Source organism: Anguilla rostrata, chromosome 11 (genome assembly GCF_018555375.3).
Source record: "Anguilla rostrata isolate EN2019 chromosome 11, ASM1855537v3, whole genome shotgun sequence".
NCBI lineage: Eukaryota > Metazoa > Chordata > Actinopteri > Anguilliformes > Anguillidae > Anguilla > Anguilla rostrata.
Genome location: NC_057943.1, coordinates 30,504,846 through 30,526,944, shown reverse-complemented (window position 1 = coordinate 30,526,944; position 22,099 = coordinate 30,504,846). Strand labels below are relative to the sequence as shown.

Sequence of the window (22,099 nt, the reverse complement as noted above, 5' to 3'; positions counted from 1 at the left end):
CACCCACACCCACCCAAAGAAGGAAAAAAAAGAAGGGGAATGCTTGCTGGAAAAAAGGACTTGTCCTTCGTATGGGGCGGGGGGTGAGGGGTTGTGGACGAGAGATACCTTTTTTATTATTTAAAGCATAATATAGCCAACATCGGCGCATTTTGCAGCATATTCTAAACTGCTTTCAACCCATGAGATTCTGACATCTATCACCTCATAGAATCATTTAATTTGTTTGTCATTAATATTATCCAACTACATCAATTCAGAACTTATTCAAAGAAAATTACTGGTTCAAAAACATGTCTGTCAATTTTTATTGACATTACGCCGCTGTTAGAGGCAATGCCATGCAAGGTCAGTCGCTGCATATGTCTCTGATTCCCACGGTCTCATTAAAGTAATCAGATTCACACTCATTTGACACGATTGGCATCTACCCGGTGTCCTCTATCGACAAGCTATTTAATAAAATTGTCTTCTGTAAACTTAATATTTTACAACTGGTAGCAACAATATCGATTTCTCGTGAAAGCATTAAGTCGAAACAGGATATGTGATGCTACTCTTGCCCAAGAACCAAAAGACATCAAAGGTTGCTGTATTTGAGGAACTGGGGTAGTGCAAAATGGTATGAAAACTTATTTTAATACCCATTTTTGGCCACTCGTTTACTTTGACTTGCTATCAACAGTTATTAAATGTTTTTTGTCATATGTTAGCAACGTTAAGTTACTCCATTCCAATTGCAGAGTTTACCCCCCTCAGTAGGTTATGAATAACTATTTTCTTGGTTACTGTATTTAACTGATGTGTTGTTCTTCAAAATCAATTATTCACGATATATTCACATATATTTTGGCTGGTATTACTGTGTCATCTTCGTTCATTAACATTTATTCTTTAGCATTCTAATCGTACATGTGTGATAGCATGCCACAGGTAACAAAATAATTTTTTTTTTAAATATGGCGGGTCAGTGATGCACCGTAAATTGTAAGAAAGTTTTATTCTTTTTCTTTTTTTAAATAGCATAACGCAGCAAGAGCCTATTTCTGCCTTTTTTCCAAACAAGGGGATGCGTACCAACTATAAAGCGCTGCTGGTATTGACCAAGAAGTAACCAGAAAGTATCATCCAATCACCATCTACATTGTTCTATTGATTGCTCCTGTTTTTACCAGAGGTCATGTCATGTCTTATTCTTATTTTGTTATGTCTGACGTTCTGTTTTGGGTTTTCATTTTTCTTTTTTATTGATTGTTTCCATTGCAGTGTTTTGGAGGATTGGTGTTGCATCACTTTGTGTTTAGCATCCCTCTCCTGACACTTTAAGGGTTGTCTGCCCCTTCAAAAGTTTGACAGTTTACACAAAGACTGAGAGAATGAGTAGCAGCTAATTACTCAAAAGCAGAAATATCCCATTAAGATGAAAAGGCTACTATGACCACTTACCGCACAAGTGAAAGGCCTGAATGTGTGAAAAGTCTGGACATGAGAATGAGGACAATTGCAGTCTGACAGCGGAGACAGTGAGAGAAAATGGCCACCGCAGCGGACAGGTGGACGCGGGGCCCGCAAATGCCCGTCTGCTGAGCACGCGGCAGGATTGCAGCTCTCCCGACGGTTCCGCTAACGCTGCGTTAAGCGGTATCGCCTCCGACATGCCGCACCGCCGCTCTCTCCGCGACCGCACGCCTCACCCCGGTAATCGGCCATTTCGATACGTGAGTGGTAAGCATCACGCGAGAGGCGGCCTGGCCTTCAGATCCTCATTAGCGTTGCCAGTCGCCGTCTTTGGAGCTCAGGGATCCGAGCAGGAATTAGACGGTAGACATGGAAGCCATGTGAAAATAAAAACCCAAGGTTCCTCTAGCAAATTTGTTTCAAGTTTAATTTAAATATCTCAGAATGTGACAAGAAAATAAAAGGGCTACAGAAGACTTTGATGAACTTGGGATGGAACTTCAAAAGAAAAACGTAATAAAAAAGTTATTTAAATGTTTGATAAATAATTTAATTTTAATCCTTAGCACAGCCCTGCTCCCTACCCTAACCTCACTTTGACCAGTCAGATATATGTTTCATGCAGATTAATGTGCATTCCTGTATTTAAGAGCACAGATGAATGTCCTGCACTTCACTCTATGTACAGCACAATGTGGGTTATATAACATACTTCAAATGAATGTACTTTCCCAGCAGAGCAGAGGATTTCGACTGTTTGATTGTGACAAACAGCCACAATACTCCACTGTTAAAGGCCATTAAGTCACTCCTGGGTAGGCAAAAGGTCACCAGTCCTTTTTGAATAAACAATTTGGTGATGAAAAAAAGGCCTTTCACCGTGAGGTCAGATGAATTTTCTCCTTCCAATGCACTAAAGAACTGGCAATTTTAACCAGTGAAGAAAATCTGTATGTGCTTGAGGAAGTAAGGAAGGATGTCTCCATTCCGTTACTTGAGATTCCTCCTCCTCTCCACAACCTCTCTCCACCCCTCTCTTTTCTCCTCCCACTTTCATTCTCTCTCTCTCTGTCTCTCTCTCTCTTTCTTTTTGCTGAAGTGATGCAAGAAGCAGTAACACAGCATGCTGAGATCAGTGGTCCGCGCCTGTCAGTGAAGATGGATAGCCCTTTGAGACATGACTGTCACAGTGTTCTTGTCCTGCTAAAGAGCGCCTTTCATTCTCAGGCACGGAAACAGAGGCATAACATCTTCACTGAACGGGGTTGTCCAGACTCATGCATATGTCCACTGCGAATGCAAATCGCAGACAATACCATTAACCCTGAAAAGAGCATGTGCCAGAATCTATGAGTGTCAACCGAACTCACTATCGCTCACACGTTCTGCTGTCATCAGTTGGTAAGACAAATTTACAGCAAAAACCCATGTATTTCTGAAAGGTCTAACAAACCTGACACCAGCTACTTTCACATTTCTCAATTTCCAAATTTAAATTAACTTGAAACAAGTCTCCAACTTCATGAGTATGGAATGCCTCTTTTGAAAATTAAAACTAACCGCAGATTTTGGTAGGATAGCACTGAATTATGGATCAATTACTGCCCTGAAATGAGCTTAGGTAATAAGTAGGGATGGCCAATTAACAATGTCAACAATTGCCAAAAGCCATCACCATAATGCGATGTATCAGCTTTCTTTTTGTCTTTCTGTCTTTAATCATACCCAATTCAGTACTGAAGGTCCACATTTTTTAGTAAAGATAAGATTAAAAGATTCAGAATGTCCTGGCACGTTGTCTTCAGTGGTGACATGGTGTTTTGTCCTGAACAACCAATCAGAGCTCCAACTTTCAGGTAGCCTATGGACAAGTACGTAATTTGTGGAAATCAATTTGAAATATAATCAACATTTAAAAAAAAAAAGGGTGGAGGTCTTGTTTCCGCTCTTTGGGTAAAAACAGAAAAGATCCACAAGTAATGAATTAGTATCTCATCAGTGGATCTTTTCAGAATGTGGTTACTGAAATCCTTAGATCTACACACTTCTGTTGTTAACCCAAAATACTGAAAGAAACCCATTTCTAGTTGTAAGGGATTTGGAGCAGGAGCGACTCTAACCTGTTTTTCCTGTGTTCTTCATTGAGGTCTTATTTGAAGACTCCATCTCAAAGCCATCCAGAGTGAGCTCTTGGTATTCTTCAGAGGTTTGAGTGTCCTGGTCCATGATGTCAATGGGGGACTGATTCCTCTCTCGACACTCAGGATTGGTGGAGGCCCAGCTGTCTGGCCCGTAAGTCCCTGCAGAAAGAGAAGGAGAAAGCTCTCAGTAACAACATAAGAATATGTAATGATGAGAACATGCCATTCAGCCCAACTAGGATCACCATTTACTTACAGTCTAGAGAGTGGCCAACAGGCCTACACTTGAACACCCCGAGAGCCTCTGTCTCCACTACATGACCTGGCACGCTAAAGTGTTGGGTACAGGCCTTCCCGCTTCCCATATCCAACGTGTCGCACTCGACAGGTTGTTTCCCTAATGTGATTGGAAATGTAACATCATGGTTGGTTAAACTTGCCAGAGCTGCTTCTGACCTGCGCCGCTCATGCATGCGAGCAGTGTGCTGCAGCGGGCTGAAGCCAAATCAATCCTGTGCTCCGTTTCTAAGGGCAAGAGCTGCCCACGTGCAAAGCAGCGGGTGGGCCAGGGGGATGATACATCCTGTCTGTGCTACATGACCAGCAAGCTGTTCCACACATTGACAACTCTCTGTGTAGGAAAAAATAACATAGGACATGGCAAGGGCAAGGAGTTCTTTTTTTTCTGCTACATTTCAGTATGTTTTCCCAGTAATGCTACAGAGCTGGAGGTGCAGTCAGCCTTGAAGAATGGTCACCAGGCCCGGATAAAAATGTTCCATTGGATTTTCTGCATTTCAGAGCACACTGATGCTCACTGGAGTTTATCAATAAGTGACTGAGAAAGCAAAAAGTAAAGCAAAATCCTATTCCCATGATTGACAACCCACCAAGCCAGTAAGGGTTATTTAGTAAGCACTTAGCATGTGTGGGTTGCAGGGTTTGGGTCAATTCCCTCTCAATAGGGGAAATTAACTAAAATTCAATTCACACATTGTAAGTTCCTCACAGAACAGTACGGTCCTTCTCAATTCCTGAATTGCATTTCAATTAATTTAATTACTGAACTGAAATCGATTTGACACTGGCAGGACTCTATAGTAGAATGGGTCAAGAGAGCACATACAGTATAAAGGGATCTGAGACCGTTCCTCCATACACAATCTCTCTAAATCCAAACCATGAGTCCTCAAGGGTTGTGACATTTTTAGTGCACAATGTTCCTCCCTTCACAAAAAAGTGACATGGTGGGCCCTGAAACAACAACTCCTTCATCCCTGAAAGTGTTTGTCACATCATAAAATTCCACAAAACAATGGGACAATGTTACCCCCTCATCAGTGAAGAAAACATGCAGCTCTGGAAAAGCAACAGACCTTGCTCTTTTTAATACCATGTTACCTGCCCAACACTACCCACTGTTGCTATTCCTAAGCTCATTTCCAGCTCTGCAGAGAAAACGGTAAATGGTGAAATTTACTTTTGTGATCATACATGGCAGGGACACAAGTTTTCTGTCATAATTTGTTAGGCCAGACAGTGAAATTAACTTGCAGCATAAATTATTATTTAACATTACCAGATTCAATATTTCTTTTGTGCCAAATGTCTGACAGCTATAACAGTGTGAAAGACGGGTGCCAAATGTACTCTCGGTAAGCTGCCTGGTGCGGAGCTACTATGCCTTATTTCCAATGAAACCAGTAAGTCCTACTGTAAGTCTTAAAGGGGCAAAAGCATGCCGTAAATTAGATATTTTTATGTAAACGCTGGTTTACCTGCTACACCACTGCAGTGGCATGTCAGTCTACTCAGAGACGCCGTTTCAAAAAGTCATTCTGACACGTTCTTGCCCCTTAACGCCGTAGAGGAGCAAAATCACAGGATGCAGCAAAATCACCAAATAAAGCAGCAGGCCAGAACGTAAATCCCGCCGCACCGCAAAAATCGCCTGAAAGCCGCGGAATCGATCGCGTGGTTTGAACCTGCGGAAAATGGGAGCGTGATTGAGCCCAGGACTTTAGTCGGATCTGCGGAACAAAGTGGCCGTGTCTCAAATGGGAGGCAGCTGCCTGCCTCCTCGCTGCCTGATGAGTCACTGTTTTTCCGGAGGTGCCTGAACGTGAACCTGAATTAAGTCCAGGCTTCCAAGGCAACTAGCACATCATGTGCTTGAAAGTTTTTTTTTTGTAGCCAGCCCATTTATTTACATCCATTGTGCGACCCTCTTAACAGCTATCCTCAGCCTACCTCTTTGTGTACGGTTAATGAAAATAGACACTATGGACATTTTCATTTTGATTTGAATTCATGCGTTTAGTAAAAAATAATAAATTGTTAAAATTGTTTAATAAAACATAATGTATCAACGAAGACTAGACTAACATATTTAGACTAGCTCTCAGTCTCTCAGCTAGATGATAATTGAAGCTGAAAAAATGGTGCTACAAAACAGTGACCTATTCAAGTCAAATACATTTGGAACAACATCTGAATCATTGAGCTCCCAAATATTAACTGATGAAATACAAAATAATATCACTAACATTTGAACATGATTCAACATGATTTGCCCCCCTGGTTGTCTTCCATTTTGACAGTTAATTTCTGAGATGTTTGCACAGAATTATGGGATATCCTACCTGAAGAAGGAAATATCCAATGTGGCCTTCTGAAGGCAACTTAGCAGGATTAATTTTAGTCTAACAATTGAGACATGCCTTGATGCCTTCCTGCCTTCAAAAGCTGCCTGTGCAGGCAGCAATATTTCCATTTGAGACACAATCAGAAACTAAAGCACGACCAATGATTTCTGCCAGTGTCAGAGTACCAACATACCATACAGCCCTAGCAATGCCGGAGAGCCACAGTACCATAGAGTCATGCTATTGCCAGAGTGCCACACTAGCATATATTCCTGCCAGTGCCAGAGTGCCACACTAGCATATATTCCTGCCAGTGCCAGAGTGCCACACTACTGTAGAGTCCTGCCAGTGTCAGAGTGCCATACTACCATAGGGTCATGCTATTGCCAGAGTGCCACACTACCATAGAGTCCTGTCAGTCTCACAGTGCCACACTACCTAGAGTTCTGGTAGTGCAAGAGTGCGCAAAGAATGACTAAGTACATCCCTATTGCCCAAAGTGTCACATGGTTTACGATTCTGCCTGTCTTCCACTCTGCTGCACACTTGACATGCTCATCTGAAATAAGGCGTTTCTGGGCTCAGAATAAATAGGGAGAATCTACGATATTCTCACTTCAGGTTTTCTTGGACAGAAAAGTGTAAGAAACAGTATGTAGCACAATGCAAATTTTCAGCTGGCACACCTCAAAATGCAAACAATCTGCATCAAATCCCCATAACCTAACAATGACAGGTGGTACAGTATGCAAGTCTGGATGACACAGCTGTTAAAGATGTCAAGAGAAGCAAACTTGGAAAGATCTTGAAATTCTGACCCATTAATACACAATATGGTCTCAGAATGATTCAAATGTTACAGGAGCTAGCAGAACTAAAGCAGAATTAAACCTCAGAAACACAGTTATGTTCTTGAGAAGAAAACTAGTACAGATTTTTTAAAAATATATATTTATATGGCCTTTTCAGCTTTATTGAACAGGACAGTGTAGAGAGAGAGGAACAATGGGGAGCAAAAGGGAGCGAGAGACATCAGACAAAGATCGCACGGCTGGAACGGCCGCCATGGCAGCTTGGAATGAGCATGAGAACAGTTTTCTACATGCTATGCCACGAGACACCCCTGTACAGCTTCTGTTGATATGTGTTGTACACAACATCTTCACAGGAAAAAAAAATCCAAGAAGAATTTAAAACTGCGATCTGATAAACAGCCAGTACCTCATCTGTACCGCAGTTCATCTGCAGAGCAGAAGTGTGCTTGCATTCATAGTGTGCTTTTCCATGCTATGACATGCGTTTGTATCATTATTACTCAGATCACACAGTGTGAGGAGTTTCTTTTACAAAACTTTTTGTCCCTGTTGTACAAGGTGATGGGTAATGCAGGCAGTCGTGTCACCAGGGAAAAAGAACGTTTCCTAAAACCACTGCCCCAGAATCACAGCTGAACTACAAACGAAATGAACGAAAAGACAAACCACACACAGCACTGAAGCAATGAACATGCAGTGCACTAAAAGACCACTGCAAATGCCTGCTGGCAACCTGAATGTACTGGTAAGAAGCAGAGAAGATGGCAGGCACACATGAGATGTCGACAAACACAGTACTGCAATATAGGCCTATGGAGGATAGAGGGAACATAGTTGGTGATAATCCAGCGGGTCTATAAAAGCTCTACAGTAATACAGTACAATGGAGGAGGAAAGAGACACAGTAGGTGAGAATCCAGCAGATCTGCAAAATCTGTGGTTCTTCACATTTCATGTAGTATTCCCTGCCTGGATTGTCAGTGCTTAACAGGTAAAGCCAGTGGAATAAAGCAGTGCTTTTAGTAGAAGCTCTATATTTATGGATGGCCCAGGAGAGCGGGCATTACTCTACCTGTGGTTGAGACTAGGGATGTGAACAACACACATTTCTGACCGGCAACTAATGGTGAATGAAAAGGATGATTATCGACTAATCACTTTTTTTTTTATTTTAAAGAATACTGCTCAAGAGCATAACTTTTGTTTTAATATTGGGGGTGGGGGGGGGTTGAAATGCATAGACCCGGAGAAGTGCATCCCACTACAGGAACCCGATATATACCCCCCAACCACCCATGGAATACATTTTTTAAAAGAACATGATCACTTCTGGTGAATTCTGAGAGGAAAATAGGCTGCTGCAGATTACTGATCAGTAAGGTTGGGTGTTTGTCACGGAAAATATTGGCTGTCATTTAAAAAAAAAAAGCTTGCGCTATTTTTATCCAGAATAATTGCATGCTTCTTCACTCACCGCACAGGTTAACACATGACCCCATCTTCAATGACTTGGCAAGTTATAGTAAGACTCAGTAGTAAGTGTTGTCCACACATAGATGTTTATCACAACATTGTCGGACTTGGAGAGAGAGAGGTGGCTGTTTCACTACATTTAAGTCGAGTTGTGATGGTTTTTCACGCAACAGTAGTCTACATCACACAGGAGTATATTCGGGCTCAACCAATGCCGGTATGTCCCAAAACCCTTCACTCTCTTAAGTTACCATTGTAGCGATTAAATCTCTCATGGTTTCAGCTGGACAGCTGTCACACTATTTCGCACTGAACATTGTTTTCATTCGGCTTTTCAAAACCATTCCAGAACGGCACTCTTTTGTGAGCTGGCCGTCTTTTCAACTGACTGAAGTAAAGTGAATGAAAGCTATGTTATGTTCTGCCACGGATTTTCCACATGAATCTGTTCATGCCCAGCCGGTGTGATTTCAGAAAAAAAGGCTTCCTCTGGCTTGTCTCAGAGCCAGAGGCATATTGATTGGAGAGGTCTGGGTTTCATAGAAAAATGCAGGTTATGGATTTCCAGATGGGGGGGGGGGGGGGCGCAGGGTTGGGGTGATGCCCACTAATGAACACGGCAGCCCTGAAGTAATCACACTTCGACAGAAGTACAGGTGACTTCTGTTCAGCTGCTAACAAAAACAGCGTTATTGCAGAATTATAATTGTGAAAATCAGTGAATTACATCACATTAAGCACATTAAGGAGCACAATGAGGGGGTGGACTTCCGGTGGGGTTGGGGTTGGGGTTGGGAAATGGGCTGGAGTCTCTGCTTTAAAAAGGGAGATATGATACCTTGTGATTCTGTGGGATGGGAACAGGAGAGAAGCTGCTAGGATCTGGGACAATTAAAGCTCAGTGATGTTCACAGTTTTTATCATAATTATTCATATTGTGAAAAAGGTATATGCCTATAGTAAATAATGCTATTAATACATTATGAACAGCCCATTAGCACAGTTTTGCATACACCGTCAGGGAGGAGAGTGCAGAGCAAAAACAAAGCAGCAAAGTGCTTTACCCAGAGAGTTTCTGCAGTCTCAAAATGGCGGAGTAATCAAACAATAAGCAAAAATTTGAAAAAGTCACCCTAGAATAGAGCATCTGCCGAGCATTTAAACGACTGTCATGATATCTGCAGTGAAGTCAGAGGTATCTACATGGCACCACTGTATGGCAGCACTTTGAGTACACGCGTATCCACAATGGAGCGACTTGATAAATATTCAATGTCACCTTGTACGTTTGACCCGCGCGTTTCTCCGGAGGCAAGGGAAGCTCCAATTAAAGCAGAGTGCGGGGAGAGGTCACGACACGTCTCGCTCCTCACTGACACACTTCCCTTACCTTTCCTGGGTGAGCGACGACCATTTTTCTCCATCGCAGGATTTAGTTAAGAGCCAAATAGTGATGGCTGCCACTCACGTTTCAGGCATTCCCTTAATGGCCGTGCCTTCAATAGAGGAATGTACCCCCTTTGATTAATCGGTCTTTTTAATTAAGTTTAATGCACATTAGTCATCCGGGCTCGTTTGTTTTCTGTAAACCTTTCCTTAGAAAAATCAACAATTCTTATCAGTTTCAGCAAACACATTCATTAACAATATAACCAGCTTTTGTTGTGTGAAAGTCTACTGTAGCGAGCAAGTTATTAGAACGTTAGACTGGATGTATGTTACTATAACAGATAACCCGTCTCTGTGAAAAAAAGGGCTGAAGGGCGGTTTAAGAACTGAAAAAGACATAATTACAAGAAGAGGCCATTCATCCCATCTAGGCTTCTCATTTACTCACAGGCAATAACCCAGCCAGCACTGCGTCACTCCTGGATTTGAACAATGCCTGAATGTGCTGCATATACTGACGACTCTCTGTGGTAAAAAAATAAAAATAAAAAAAATAAAAATAATAATAATAAATACTTTCCAATATATGTGTGAAATTAATTTCAGCAGCCCATTTAAATAAAGTGTATTATTATTATTATTATTATTATTATTATTATAGATAGTGGTGAGAGGTGGTGGTGGAGACTGGGGCGTCAGTAGGAGAGATTAAGACAGGCTAGGAAGGGTACGGTATTTCAGCCTGGAAGCAGTAGCATGAGTGACAGAAGACGATGATGTGAAAGGGCCAGCATGTTACTGCGCCAAATTGGACAGTTCAGATGAAGACCTGGCTTCCACGGGGAATTTATTATGGGCTGTCAGTCGGCCGGACCGTCTACTGTACACGCGCGCAGCAAGGTGCCGTCAAAAGGCAGTGTAACAGTCGACTACCACCCGGGCGCTCTGGTCAGCTGTTTAAATCTGCCAGATGAAGCCCATTAATCAAGCACTTCATTCAGTACCAGCAGGAAGCTCGCCGATGAGGTTGCGATGAAGAAGGGAAAGGTAATCCTGCAATCGCTTTCTTTTTGGAGCACGCCGGAGACGGATTTCCTGTTTATGAGTCGCATTGTTTCCAGGCAAACTCGAAAAGCGGTTCCAGCGCAAAACAATCGTAATTTTGCATCTTTAAACTTGTAAATGTTCCCTTATATTGTCTTCTTTTATTCAAGCCATTGCTCTTGTTTTATTAAGTTCTGAACAGACTTGTTTAACAGGCCTTATGTTTACACCCCGATATCTCATTCAAATTTTCTGCATAAACAAGACAATATGTGCGGAAGCACACACTGAACATAATTACAGGGAATTTTCACAAAGTCAGCAAATAAATCTTCTATTCGAGAACACTTTCAATACTGCAAAACAACAACTGCTGCATTAAAGCAGCAGATGGGAATGTATGCCTTTTAAAATGGATACCCTGAAAACAATGTTGTTGCTTTTTTTTTGCACTGGGTGCCTATTGAATTAAAGCTACACCCAGAATCTGCAGCTGTGCATTTTCGCACACACCTTTGAATCTGTATGTTTCCTCTCTCAACAGAAATGTGTTTCTATTTGAGGAAAAGGAGAAAATAAAACTGAGGAACAATAGTTTTTTTCTTTTTTTTTTTACCTCCATTTGGGAATCTCAGAGCATCGTCACGGCAGGTGAAACTGCGAGTTGTTAATTAGAGGAAAAATTTGATATTTCCGTGTATTTTTTTTTTCTTTATTGCTGCCTGATTCTCTTCACACTCCACTACCTGCAAACAGAGCCCAGGTTCACAAAGGAAGGAACTCTTCCCCCCCAGCACACCGCCCACCCCCTTCCCTTTAGCACGCTTGTCATACTGGAGAAGTGCAGAGAAATAATGAAGCTCGAAACCGGTACGTTTCGGCACGACCCGAATGGTCACCACAGAGGACAAATAACCAAAATGCTCATGTTTTTAATTAACACATTTGTTCTAGGGGGAAATCCATCCAAATTCAACAGATATGAATCTAATTGTGTGCTGTGTGCCTTTACAGGCCAAACCTTGACCAAAGTCTCTGATATGATTTATGTATGAAACATGGTCTGTGATGTTTATACAGAAATCATATCAGAGACTTTGGGAGGGACCAGTTCAGGTATTTTCATCAGTTTCAGAAAGCTATTTCATCATACATTATTCTCGGACAAACTTATCCAGGGCAACAAAGCACACAGTATGCTTATATAACCTTATTTGGAATCTTAAGATGCAAAAATGTACAAAGCAAATAAAAGCAATGAGAAGTGGACCGCAAAAAAAAAAAAAACAATCATGTTTCCAACAGTGCATAAGCCAACAGGATTTACAGCCATCAATACAAATCCTATGAGTTTACATGGTACACACTTGAAAATGATTGCGCTGTTCTTGTATTACTTTTGTAATACAATACATTTATTTATTGTATTACAAAAGTAATACAAGAACAATACTATCATTCTCAATTTATTTATCATACTACTTTATTGCACTTTAACTTGAAAACGAGAATCTCACACATAAGGTGACATCGCAGTGTAAACACTTTCCTCTGTATTTTCTCAGGCTACTGCCAATAAATGGCAGTTACAGTCACCAATAACCAGGGGGTTACAATATATATATATATATACAACATCACAAGGTCATACCAAATTAATATGATGTTAACACCAGTTATTCTTATACACAAAACACAACACAGGACAGAATAACAGGATCAGTGCAGAGAAGAAAAAAAACAAGCTAGCTAGGTCTGCTCTACATTGTGCAACCTTCTTATCGACAATATAACAAAATCATCCACATTCTACACAGCTACACTAACATAAGCTAGTCAGTGTACACTGCCCTGCCCTACAACTCATTTTAAAAATATGATATATGGAACAAAAAACAACCAAAATCCAAACTAATAAGGTAACAAAGTCAAAAAATAATAAAACAAAAACTGAACTAAATGCTGATCACAATAATGCAGATTATGCATCTAGTTATGTGCCATTGGCTTATACATACATCTGCAGAGAAACGCTCTAGGAATTAACAAAGCCATTAGTTCTGACTGCATAAGTAAGTCTTGAGTTTGGAGAGGAAATGAGCCTTCATGAGCAGCCTTTCCCCGACACAGGCCGTCTGTGTTTAACGCTTTGCCCAGGAGCTAAGTGCTGATTGCCTGCAAACCCAAGGAGGAGCAAATCTGAAAATTGCTCCGTTTGTTTGTTTGCATAAATTAGGAGACGCGTCTCACTTTGCAGACTGCAAGCAACCAGGAAACCCCATCGGAGTTGAACACTTCGCTGACAATCTCATCGCGACGTGTTCATCACAAAATGTCGAAGCCTACTGCCAAGCTGTGCCTAGGACCATCAGACTGGGTAAATGTTTATGGGGGGACACTGCCATTGTATTTGGTAAATAGGTATCAGAGTTATCCATTGTGTGCCCCTGTCAACCACCAGGACAAAAATGGTTGGGTCCATAAAAATAAGCTTCATGCTAAATATTGTTCTCTGGTCCTATGCTCTCTTAAGGCTTCGTTGGTCATGTGTAGTAATACTGCAGACTTAGTACACCTGGGCCTCACTCAGCCTGTGAAACGATTCATCATTCAGCATTATCAGATAAACAAACTGAATATGATTCCGCCAAGTTACGGCTTGGCGAGGCGGCGTGCCCTATACAGCACTGAGACTTTGGCACTTTTTAGGGTTTCCTACAGAAATGACAACAATGACCACAGACTCTCAGCCCTTAAGAAAATTAAGTTCTGTACCTTCTGACCTCATGTAAACGCACAGAATTGAGATGCAACTTTACCCGCACAATTAAGCCCCAAACAAAAACTATTTCGTCTTTTTCTCCTTCTTTTTCCTGCCTATTTTCATCCACCAATTCTCCAGCCCCACAATCAATAATTCTCCCCATTGGACATTTAGCTACATTTTCTGCCAATAATAACATTTGATCAAAGCAGTCTGATCAAAGTAGCCATTTGCAGCATAAGCTTTCATGTGACACAGTTTCATGCGACACATACAGTTTTAATGACCACATTCACTACAGATGATAAGATGAGAAAACAAAAGGTCAAGTTACATGAAATAATTTAGGAAGCACACTGGGTAGCATTGTTTTGAAATATAGCTTGTTTTATTTGTGTGAGGTAAGATAGCCAATATTGCTTTTTGCAACGTGGCTTCATTTTGATATCAAATATGGCATGCCTGGATTCTGCAAGTTTTAATTAATGCCTTATAGACCGTGGTTTTTATGCATGAGTAACTTGTAGTTTTGCACACTGAAAATGTAATTTTTTTTTTTAGATTAAAACAATACCTAGCAGCTAGTTTGACGAGTGAGTTAGTGTTGCCCTCTCCTCAGTGAGTTCACATATTAGTTTGGATACTCCCATGAAAAGAGGGAACTGTAAATGCAAAATAAGGCCTTCTGTCTTCTCTTCTCTGATCCCCGCATCTCCCCTGCCATGTCGTTTACTGGTCATCTTCATACTACTTTATACACTACAGTCATGTACTAGGTCTATGCAGACAAATAATAGCCGTCACCAAATGTACCAAACCTTACAAGGAAACCATTTTTCTCCAACAGTTTCTAATTTCACACTCATAATCACAACAACAAGACGTGTGATGCCACAGTCAGATAGATGCCTGGGACCAAAAAACGCGTCCTTGGTGAGAACACACCGTAGTTACTTTACGGGCTGCAGCTGCAGGCAAATTTGACCCGTTTGGTTATGTTAACCAGCATAATCACACAAATCACCTGTTCAAGCAAATCTGCTTTGTGTATTTCCCACCATTCCTGCATGCACCCCAGCTGTTACAAAGAAGAAGAAAAAAACCCAGAAAAGATGAAGACACTTCAGAGAAGCAGAAAATAGGTTATGGCACATAATAACACTAATCTTTTTCATATTTGTCTTCAGAGAACAGAGATACCATTCATCTTTCTAAGCTCACAATCAATGGATTCTTTTTCAGGTTGTACTCAGGTTGTTTTTTTTTTTTTTTCCAGGACAAGACAAGTAAATGTATGCAAAACATAAATTCACAATCCTAATAGCTCACAAAAACAATTTAAGGTTTTTGAGTACTGTTTCCTTAACAATGGCAAGCAAACTCCTGTGAATACTCAGTGGGATTACAGTTTAGTTTTTTGTTTTGTTTTGTTTTTGTTAAAAAAAAAGGTTTACTTCCAAGGGTCTGTTTTTCTTTTCGTTATGACACTATGTGAAATGTTAATTCAAATTCAGCCAGAACATTGATTCTGTTAGACAGGATTTCACCCTCTCCCAAACACACACACAAACACACACACACGCACACACACACACGCATACATACACACACACGCACGCAAACACACACACACATGCGCGTGCACATACACACGCAAGCACGCACACACACACTGTACAAAGACAGTGAAGCTGGAGTTTGATTTGGCTTCAGCCCACTGCAGCACACTGCTCGCATGCATGAGCGGCGCAGGTCAGAAGCAGCTCTGGCAAGTTTAACCAACCATGATGTTACATTTCCAATCACATTAGGGAAACAACCTGTCGAGTGCGGCACGTTGGATATGGGAAGCGGGAAGGCCTGTACCCAACACTTTAGCGTGCCAGGTCATGTAGTGGAGACAGAGGCTCTCGGGGTGTTCATGTGCAGGCCTGATGCAGTGTTGGACGCTCTATAGACTCATGGTGAAAGACAAGTGAGTTGAATGGACTGCCCTTGTAAATGAAATGACCAGCCTGTACATTTCTAATCACCCCATGTACCCTAGTTCAGTCTTGGAACTGCAAAATGGCATTTCTTTAAAACGCACTCAGCAAACTATATAGACAAGAGCAAACTATTGTCCAATTTCTGCATTTCTATTTCTTTTTTTGTTAAATAAAAGATAATGAAACCCCTTGAGCTACAGGAGAAAAAAAAATCCAAGGGAAAAAAATCCAATCCTCATAATACTTCAAAGGGTTTAAACCAAGTTAGCGGAGGGTAAAACCATTAGCTGGATAAAAAAAAACCTCTTTCTGCAATAAAGATCCAGCAACACAGTGCCTTTGGCGAGAAACTCATTTATTCAGTAATAGGACAGCACCATTCCTAAGTTTAGACAACCCTTTGAAGCTATTCATGTACCCCCAAAATGACACTATGAAGACTATCACCAAACACTGAATAAAACGGGGGTGTGCATGGCCACATTCGCGGCAACGCGAGGGGCTAAACAATGGCGCTCTCTTGCTGGATGAAATTAATTCCCTTTTCAGAGTGTGTGCAGGTGATTATCCCACTGCAGCGCAAACCTTTTTCTCTGGTCACACAACAGGTTTTAGCCAGATTTTCATCATGAGCCATTCCAGGTAAAGCTCTCATCGTTTCATTGATTTCACATATAACACAGAAGTATTACAAAGTAGTGCAGTTTGTGCGAATGTAAATATTGGCTTTACAAACTTTAAACATCTTTGTTTTTTGAGCATACATACAAATCTAGTGTTGTCTGTTCTAGGAGACTCTAACTTCAACTCATGATATACTTATACCCATGCTTTTCTAACTAGATGGGATATGCCAGCACATAGGCTCACTAATATTATCAAATAGTTCCGTATCTGTAACACTTAACTTTTAAAATTCCATTCCAGTATTAAGAGCTGGGGGTTGTAAATCTCCAGGCTTACAGGATTTCTGGCAGGCCTACAGTGATAAACATTCTCCTTCTTTGAAACCAAGGTTGGTGCAGGACAAACCCCCCGCCCGCCCAACAGCATCTGTTAACAGTGTTGATCTTTTTATCTCCTGGAAGCCCTTTCAGATATGCTGTCATGAAGGGGGGTAAAGCAGCATTTGCATTTTTCTGCTCTAATCCACCGAATCCCCTTTTGTTCTGAAACTGGTGACTTCTATTCTGGTTTTGGACTCTTATTTTGTGGATATCTTATTTGGCTTAAAATGTAAGGTATGTATGTCTTACCCTCCCACCTCCTGAAAGTAAAATAAACCCCAGCAAGGAAAGCTTTCTGCAAATTACTAAGTAGCCTTCGTAGAGAGTAACAAGGGTAAGAGGGTCCCTGATTTTACACATGCCAATTTTGCGTAAATACTACCAATGACTAATTCTAATCTAGAAATATAAATGTTCCATTCAGAAATGTATAACATTCCATTAAGCAGGATGGAGATAATTTTAGCCATTCATGTGAACAGTGAAGGGGAGGAGAGGAGCTGGGATCAGATAATGAGGACTGCTGAGCGGTCAATTAATCCGTCTACCAGCGATCAATCTTCTTCACCATCATTGCTGTGATTACCCCTCCTTCCTCCTCCTCCTTTTCACAGAGGCCTACAAGAAAAATATTAACAGCAGACAGAGCCGGGGAGTGTCATTCATGATGATTAGGACATGTTTTTTTTTCTTATGTGCAATACCTCTAGAAACAGGAATTAACAAACCATTACACATCAGCTTAAGTCAATCTAAGTCTATCTTGCCAGGTGCCATTAGTCAATATGTTTACATCTAAAGACACTATATGTGGGGGGGGGGCACTTAATTTGAAACCAGAGGTTCAGAGGTTCAGTTAAAATGTGTGGTATTGCATCCTAACTGAAATCATCTACTAATAGAATTATCAATTTACAGCAGAATAAAAAGCATGTTTTTTTTTATTCCTGTACTGTACTATCAAATCCAGACATTATCCAAATAACAATGTCCTAAAGGCCCGGTTTCCATCTTCTGGAAATTACAGAAGTGTTTGGCAGTTAGTAGAACTTGAGTTTTTTTTTTTTTTCAGTGTGTTTATTTTGTGCCTCTTTTCAAACTCCCAGAGAACCGAACTTCGGGGAGCGCTCAGTGAGTCGTGCTAAGATAGAGACTTAATGGCAGACAAGGCGCTGTTTATCTCCTGTCGGCTAATCAATTAATAAAGCAAAAAGGCTGCTGTGGGAGATTATGGATTTGTGCGCCTTCGCCCTCCGGCTGCGGTATCCCCTCAGAGCCAGGAGACGGGCGCAGGGGTGGGAACGAAGGCTAATTTATGTAGCAATATTTGACTCTGCGTGCTTAACAGCTCCCCAGCCTGGCTTCCTTCTGCTGCTGTCAGGCTAGCCTGTCTTCTGCATAGCAACAGGCTGCTCTGTGGCGACTAGGGAGAAACGTCCACTTTTCTTTTTTTTTGTTGTCGAAATTTTGACATAATTTCCCATGGTTTTTTAGCTGCTCTCTGTATCAAAATGTGTGGATGAAGGGACAAAGGGCATCATTATCTGGGGAAGGCTGGGGTTTTCAGCATAATGTCTGATGTGTGTGTAGTGAACAGATTCTGTCTGCCGTTGATACTATAAACTTATTCAATTTTCATACATTTAAACTCTCATTCAAAGGAAATGTGGTTTAATTAGTCTTTTCTCCCAAGATCATCCAGCCTGAGAGAGGGGGAGTCTGAGATGTTCTGTTATAAAACTGTGGCTCAATAATAGGAAATGTGCATACACATACAGTATCTATACACATAAACACATATGTACGTACAGTAGTGTGAAAAAATTAAGTGGTCATTGCTAATTTCATTTTTAATTACATTTTGAATTAAAAAAAATATATTTCAGCCTCACAGGTAAAATATGACGTGATATGCTAAACAACACCAATATCCCATTGATCCTATTGAGAACATGAAACAAGGTGGCAGAAAGGCGATGGTTTTGGGATGCTTTTGATGGTTCAGGACCAGGACATTGAGCAAATCAATGCATTCACTGTGTATTACACACTGTACCAACGGATTCTAGAGCACAATCTCTTAAACAGCAAAAAGCCAATTGAGATTGGCAGAAAGCTCTGCATGAATGAAAGCCAAAGTTGAAGCAATCCTGTGAGAAAGAATTCCTCTAAGGCAATGTGAGAGACTGATGAACCCTTATAGAAAATGTTCGGTTAAAGTCATTGCTGCTTAAGAGGGTTTTACACTTACTGAAGCTAGAAAGGGCACTTAATGTTTCCTTGCAATATCACATCACTTCTTATCTATCCTTGGACATAGGTAATGACAAAATATCCTGTATGCCAAATACCAAGAAAATTGCACAAGGGGGACTTGTTGTTTCACAACACAGCACATACACAGGTGAATACATATGTGTGCTTGTCTGCTTTGCTGTATGCTTGGCCGTGGAAATGATGAACCACTTCCAGGATCCAGTCGGAATCCGAATCCAAGCCAACGGGCCCATCATTCCCCAAAGCATCTGTGCTTTAGCTGGGCACTGCAACTTTTGCAGAGATAATTATTCAACAGGCCCAACAAAGCCCTCCGACAGTCTGACGTAAGTGCAGTTCGCACCACTCGCTACCGAGTCCAGACAAACGCTCAGCCGCAAAGTTAATTACAGCATCGGCAAAAGAATAAATTAGCTACCTGAGAGTGCGCGTTACACTGACAAAGCCTCATTACAGTATACTACCAGATCCCCAACACCTCTCCGAGTCTGAGCTTCCACAAATAAACATCACACCACGCGGTATCAGTGAGATACAACCACATCGCAGCTGAAATAATACAGCCGTACTTTCTATGAAATATGCAGAAAAAAAATAAGTTCGATTTTCTTTTGAACGTTTTCTTATGGCATTTCTGACGACAAACTGTCTTTTATACTAGAGCCGCTTTGTGTAACTGAAATGATTTTGTCGTCGATGGGTTCCATCTCTCCCGGGACAGACCTGAATATATTTCCAGAAAGGTTAATGTGAGCACAGCTGAAACCAAAAGAGAGTGGAAAATGACAAATCAAATCAAAGACACCAGGCAACTAAGAAAAAAGAGAATAAAGATGCAGGAGAAAACTGGAAAGATTCAGATTGCATTGTCTGACAGAACTGTAAATCATTTTCCATAGATTTACAGGTTTGCTGAGCTTGGGCACAGATGACATTAAGCAGACACTTTACTTTCTCCACCTTGACAGGTGTTGTGAGAAAAAAATCCATTCTTCTTCCAACAGCAACATTAGAAGATGCATTGACTCTCTATGCAATATTCAAAACTTTATCAAGGCAATTCATTTCCCCAAAAAATGCCCTGCCTGTTGACCCTGTAAAAGATATATTATACATAAGGATTAGCAGCAAACCACTTTACAATCGGAAAACAATGAAATGCAGCTTTCGTAGGGAGTGTACAATCCATAAAAATTCAATTTGGCCCACCTTTATTTCTCAAAATCAGCAGAAATGGCAGTCATCATTTCCAAAGGAACAACTGTACTCCTGAGACGATGAAATTGATGAAGGGGAAAAATGAATTTTATAATTCTGACATCCACCTGAGATACGAGGTATGAATAAAACAAAGAGGAAGGTCTGAAGTAATGGAGACGAGAAGATGCTTCTCAGTTCCTCAAGCATACTCAAGATTCTCATTAGCATAGACATCAGGCTCCAACGCACTACAGCTATGGCTCCCCCAGATGAAGCAAAGAGGGCAAAAATGCATTTGCACATCTATTCTAACATGGGAGGCGTTGCTGTGAACACACACAATTGACAAATACCCCTGCTCCAAACACCATCCTGGAGGAATGCTAGTTCTATCCATTTGAAGTTTATTATGCAGAAATTTCCGAGTACTTGTCTATGCTTAATTTTTTACCCCAAACTGCCCATTAGGATTGTTATTCAGCAGGCCCACCCACCAGGGCATATATATGCAGGTTTGAGCAAAGCACTGATGAAAGGCTCTCCTTTAACTCTATGGTACGCTCTCCAGTTTGATTGGTTAAGGATTGGTGAATCGAGCCGGTACGGGCCGCCGACCCCTCTGGGACTCCCCTCTCCCCGCCTGGGGAGTTCCGCCGTTACTGCTTCCTCCCCAAAGGCCTGCCCGAATTTCGCCGCAGACCATTTTTCACCCGATGCTTTTAAGCAGCTGAGCCAAGCGGTGATAAATGTCCTGGGCGATTCTCGGCTGTAATAATCTGCCGTCCCCCCCTCCCTTCCTGCTTCACTCTGCCTGAGAGAAGCACGATGCAGCCTGCTCTCCTCCACTGGCTGTCGACTCTGGAAATGAGGGACGGGGGGGATGGGGGGACGGGGAGGAAGGGGCTAGCTGTCCCCCACCAGCACCATGCGAGTGTAGTTTTGTTCTCTCATGAGAGCCAGGGATGAGAGAGTTCCACAGAATCTTTGTGTTTCTTAGCTTACTGTCAACATACCAAAAGATTTGCAGACCATGCAGACTACAGCAAAACCTTGATATTACAGTAGCTTACCAAGCCATTGATAACTGTATTTAATAGCCATTTAGCATGTATGCATTGTCACATTTGAAGTGGAGAAAAAATAAAACTTCTGCCAATTAAAAAGGATTTAACAAGGGGAACGAACAGTATTTTTCAGGGGAAGCCAAGTTTGGTATTTTTTCATTTGGTGTTTTATTTTTTATTATTATTTTTTTACAGTAGTTAAGACAAAATCCTTAGAAGATGGCTGCTTCAGTGTTAACTTTATTTGATTATACTTTTACTTTTTATTGCTAAGATCTTTGCACAAAACATTACAGCACACCAGTGGAAGTGGCTTTGACCATGATACAAGTAAAATTAACTACATAAAGAGAACAGTGGACAGAAGGGAAAAAGACATACAAAAGAAAATGATATAGAAAAGGAGAAAGTGAACATAATGTCTTCATGCAAAAAAATCAACATCTTATGTTTTTTTCCTCGACCACAATCTGAACATAAATCAACAGATAATTTGGGAGTCTAGATTTTGTTCCATGAATTGAGTTTGGTTCCCATAGAGGAAATGCATTATTTCACATGCACAAGTATGACCGTGCACCACTGCATTTTCAGCACAGTAAGCACAACACAGACACACAAACACACGCATACACACACGCACGCACGCACGCACACATACACACACAAGCACACACGAACCCACGCACGCACGCACGCACACAAACGCACGCATACACACACCCACACACGCACACACACACAAACGCACACGCACGCACGCACGCACACACACACATTCCAAATGAAGATGTAGGAATTCTGGTGGAAAACTGGACTTATAAAAGTTTATTT

The 22,099-nt window shown here is 41.3% G+C and overlaps 1 protein-coding gene across 2 annotated transcripts in view; it reads right to left on the bottom strand.

The window, feature by feature from the left end:
- Positions 1–22,099, bottom strand: part of LOC135234582 (receptor-type tyrosine-protein phosphatase gamma-like) — a 292,580-nt gene that overhangs the window by 120,984 nt on the left and 149,497 nt on the right. The window contains exons 1-2 of one of the 2 annotated variants that reach the window (XM_064299310.1): positions 5,378–5,939; positions 3,579–3,758 (exon numbers count right to left, since the gene is read on the bottom strand). In XM_064299310.1, the coding sequence (XP_064155380.1) occupies positions 3,579–3,684 (106 nt within the window). In that variant the 5' untranslated portion in view covers positions 3,685–3,758; positions 5,378–5,939. Of the gene's footprint in view, positions 1–3,578; positions 3,759–5,377; positions 5,940–22,099 lie in introns of those variants that run through there. The other variant, XM_064299308.1, reaches the window with a different exon arrangement.